The 4,132-nt window shown below is 41.1% G+C and overlaps 1 protein-coding gene across 1 annotated transcript in view; it reads left to right on the top strand.

Annotated features, from left to right (window-relative positions):
* Nucleotides 1-4,132, top strand: part of LOC105986594 (chromosome unknown open reading frame, human C10orf76) — a 234,251-nt gene that overhangs the window by 108,069 nt on the left and 122,050 nt on the right. Inside the window, exon 21 of the mRNA XM_013017591.1 lies at nucleotides 554-642. Coding sequence (XP_012873045.1) covers nucleotides 554-642 — 89 coding nt within the window. The remainder of the gene's footprint in view (nucleotides 1-553; nucleotides 643-4,132) is intronic.

Below are 4,132 nucleotides of genomic sequence, written 5' to 3'. Positions count from 1 at the left end.
CAAAAAAAAAAAAAAAGAGGCTGAGATCTGAGCGTCACAGTTTGAATCCAGCCCAGACAGGAAAATCTGTGAGACTCTTTTTTTTTTTTTTGGTCAGTCATGGGGCTTGAACTCTTGGGCCTGGGTGCTCTTAAGTTCAAAGTGAGCACTCTAACCACTTGAGCCACAGTGCTACTTCTGGTTTTCTGGTGGTTTATTGGACATAAGAGTCTCATGGACTTTCCTACTTGGGCTGGCTTTGAACTGTGATCCTTAGATCTCAGCCTCCTTAGTAATTAGGATTATAGGCGTGAGCCACCGGCTCCTGGCATCTGTGAGACTCTTATTTCCACTAAACTACCAAAAAAGCTAGAAGTGTGCTATGTTTCACAGTGATAGAGTGCTAGCTTTGAGCAAAAGAATTGCTCAAGGACATGTCCAGGCCCTGAGTTCAAGCCCCAGGACCAGGACCAAAAAAAAAAAAGAAAGAAAGAAAGAAAAAAAAAAGAATATCTGTGGTAAATTGTACTCTATACTCATACTTACCCCAATTTTTCTCTTTTTTTCGTTACAGACGCTGCATTCAGGTAGTACATAAACTGCTTTGTTACCAGAAGAAGTGTAGAGTTCGCCTGCATTACACCTGGCGGGAACTCTGGTCAGGTAACTTCTCTCTTGGGTTCATCCTCTTTTGCTATACTTTTAATGAACCTGGACTGTAGGCAGATTAAAAAGAAAAAAAATATATATATACATGCATGTATTTACATTGTTGCATGATGCATATTACTATATATTATATATTATGTATTATTATATATGATATTCCACAGTTTCCCTTTCTCTCCCAGTCCTTCTTCTATCTTATATTTTTGATATCTCCCTATAGAAATAATCAAAACTTTCTTTTATTTTTTTTGGTTGACCGTGGAGCTTGAACTCTGATCCTGGGCACTGTCCATCAGCTCTTCAGCTCAAGGCTAGAGTTCTACCACTTGAGCCACAGGGCCACTTCTGGTTTTCTGGTGGTTAATTGGAGATAAGCGTGTCATGGAGTTTCCTGCCCAGGCTGGCTTTGAACTAGGACAGTCAGATCTCAGCCTCCTGAGTAGCTAGGATACTGGCGTGAGCACCTGGCTTAATCGAAACTTTCTTGAACCAACGATTCTTTAGTGTAAGAGTGAGATAAGAGTAGCCAGTACCAACTCGGATTCTTTCTTGGTTCCATTTGGTAGCAGCATATGGATACAAGGAAGCTTCTGTATGTTTCAGGAGTGATATCCTAGGGAGAGGGGATAGGAAAGGGGGCAGAAAGATGGGGGGAATCCTGTTCTTTGGGCTACATCTGGCATTACTATTGTTTACAGACAGTGTGGATTGCATCACGCCCCCTGTGCCAGAGACCAAACAGCAAATTATAGTGTTTACTTTTGTCTTTATATCTATTTGGTTAAAGACATTGCCACCCCTGCAGGCGGGAAGTAGCTCTTCTCTAAGGCTACAATTTATACTGGTTTGCCATCCTTTCCTTTTGTGTAACTAAATTGGAGGTTTCAGGGAAACAGAAGAGACATGTTTTCTGAGGCAGTAGCTTGCTGATAGGTCCTGTGGCTTTTGTGACCTGATGGTATAATAGTCTTCTCCAGATCATTACAGTGATGAATGGTTGCCCTTCCCATGAGAGATTTTCTCTGTATTCTCAGCAGAGGGGAGGGTGTGCTAGTGTCAGAGTCTTTATAAGAAACAGGCCAGTAACTCAGCCCCCTTCCATAGAATTCATCTCACTTGTTGTGACACATGGTTTCCTCCCAGCCTAATTTGGCTTACTAAATTTAGTCCTCTATAATGGGAAGTAGAGATCTTTAATTAATGGATTAGCAAGTTTTTCTCGGTTACTGCCTATAGTGGTGAAAGGGGAGTAGGAGAATCACACTAATTGGCAATAGTGACATTTTGGTATTTTAGGAGAGAAAAGAATGGTTGTGTGAGAATTGAGGGAATGTCAGAAGAGCTGAAGAGAAATTGAAAGAGACTGAAATGACTAGAGTTAGTTTTCTAGATAGTAATAATCCTTTAAACATAAAGGACTCCAATTAATGCCTATGGGTAGCAGTATGATTGTTCAGTTTTAAAAGCCTAGAAGAAAGTAAAAAGATTAGAAACATGGCCCAAGAGGTAGAACACTTGCCCTAGGAAGCACAATCCCCAGCAGCAGGAAAGGTAGAGTGATAGAGAAAGTGAAAAAGATGCAAATCCATTTTGGGTATAGTTATAGGCTCTAAGTACAGTGATTTATGTCTATAACAGAGGTAAACTTACACATTGTAGTATTGAACAATCAGTTATGGTTGTAATTGCTTTTATCTGCTACTTCTGATTCCTTTTATTTTTTATTTTTTTGCCATTCCTGGGGCTTGAACTCAGAGCAAGGGCACTGTCCCTGAGGGTTTTTTTTGCTCAAGGCTAACATTCTACTACTTGAGCCACAGCACCACTTCCAGCTTTTTCTATTTATGTGGTACTGAGGAATTGAACCCAAGGCTTCATGCATACTAGGCAAGCACTCTACCACTAAGTCACATTCCCAGCCCTGTTTTTTTGTTTTTTGCTTTCTCTCTTTTGCTTTGTTTTTCTTTTCTCTCTTTCCTGAGCATTCTAACACTGGCCCTGTGATCTTGCTGGCTTTGGCTTTTGTTCCCTCATCCTCATTTTTTGTTCTCTGTCCTTTGCCCATTGTCTTTTCCACATTGCCCTCTACCTTAGTCTCTGTCCCTCAGGTCCCTGATACTTGCTGCTCTCTTACTGCTCTCCTATTTCTATCTCCTATATATAGGTCAGAAACCATAATGCATTGTTATAATTTTTGTGAAAACAGATATTTACCGTATAAGAAAATTTAAAATATCCTTTTAAAGTAATTTTGGTGGTGCTAGTTTCATAACTGCTATATAGGAATTCTGTTTCTCAGGCTGTGTTTCTAGTCTGTTTTGCTGTGGTTATTTATTTGCCAGGATTGGGACTTGAACTCAAGTCCTCACACTTTCCCTTAGTTTTTTCTGCTCAAGGAAGGTGCTGTACCACCTGAGTCACACCTCTACTTTAAGCTTTTTGCAGGTTAACTGGAGATAAGAATCTTATGGACTTTTCTTCCCAGATTAGCTTCAAACCATGATCTCAGTCTCCTGAGTAGCTAAGATTCCATGAGTGAGCCACTAGTACCTAGCTGCTCTGGTTATTTTTGAAATAGGGTCTTGATTTTTGCCAATGCTATCCTATACTGGGTTCCTCCTATTTATGCTTCCCATCATAGCTAGGATTACAGGTGTGATCCACCAGCTCTGTTTATTTTTTCTGACTCATCATTTTAATTTTTTTTTTTTTTTTTGCCAGTCGTGGGGCCTGAACTCTGGGCCTGGGCGCTGTCCCTGCGCTCTTCAGCTCAAGGCTAGCACTCTGCCACTTGAGCCACAGTGTCACTTCTGGCTTTTTCTGCTTATGTGGTGCTGAGGAATTGAACCCAGGGCCTCATGCATGCAAGGCAAGCGCTCTACCACTGAGCACCTTCCCAGCCCTTTGGCTACTAATTTCTGAAGAAGACCATTCATTATTATGTGTTTGTTTCTTGATTTTATTTATGTCTTTAGAGCTTTCTGTCCTGTTCGGTCTTGTTGTAATCATGCCCTGTTTCAGGACTGATTGGTTAGTGTTTTAAGGCCCTTAATGGGTTAAGAGCAGGTATAGGCCAAGTGCCAGTGGCTCATGCTTCTAATCCTAGCTACTCAGGAGGCTGAGATTTGAGGATTGTGATTGGAAACATGCCTGGGCAGGACAGTTCATGAGACTCATCTCCAATTAACCACCAAAAAGCGGGAGGTAGGGCTCAAGTGGTAGAACACTAGGCTTGAATAAAAAAGCTCAGGGACACTGCCCAGGCCCTGAGTTTAAAGTGCCAGGACTGGTGAGAACATGTGTGCGTGCATGTGCACGTGTGCATGCTCACACACACACACATACAACAAGGAGTCATTGTATGCGCCATTAATGAATTTTTTAAAATTTTTTTTAAAAATTGTGAAAATACCATACAGAGGGGTTACAATTACATGAGCAAGGTAATGAGTACATTTCTTATCAAGCATTGTTGCCTCCTCCT

The sequence above is a fragment of the Dipodomys ordii genome, unplaced genomic scaffold (genome assembly GCF_000151885.1).
Source record: "Dipodomys ordii isolate 6190 unplaced genomic scaffold, Dord_2.0 Scaffold36, whole genome shotgun sequence".
NCBI classification, from domain to species: Eukaryota; Metazoa; Chordata; class Mammalia; order Rodentia; family Heteromyidae; genus Dipodomys; species Dipodomys ordii.
The sequence above is the reverse complement of the archived record's forward strand: the minus strand, read 5'-3'. Positions and strand labels throughout refer to the sequence as shown.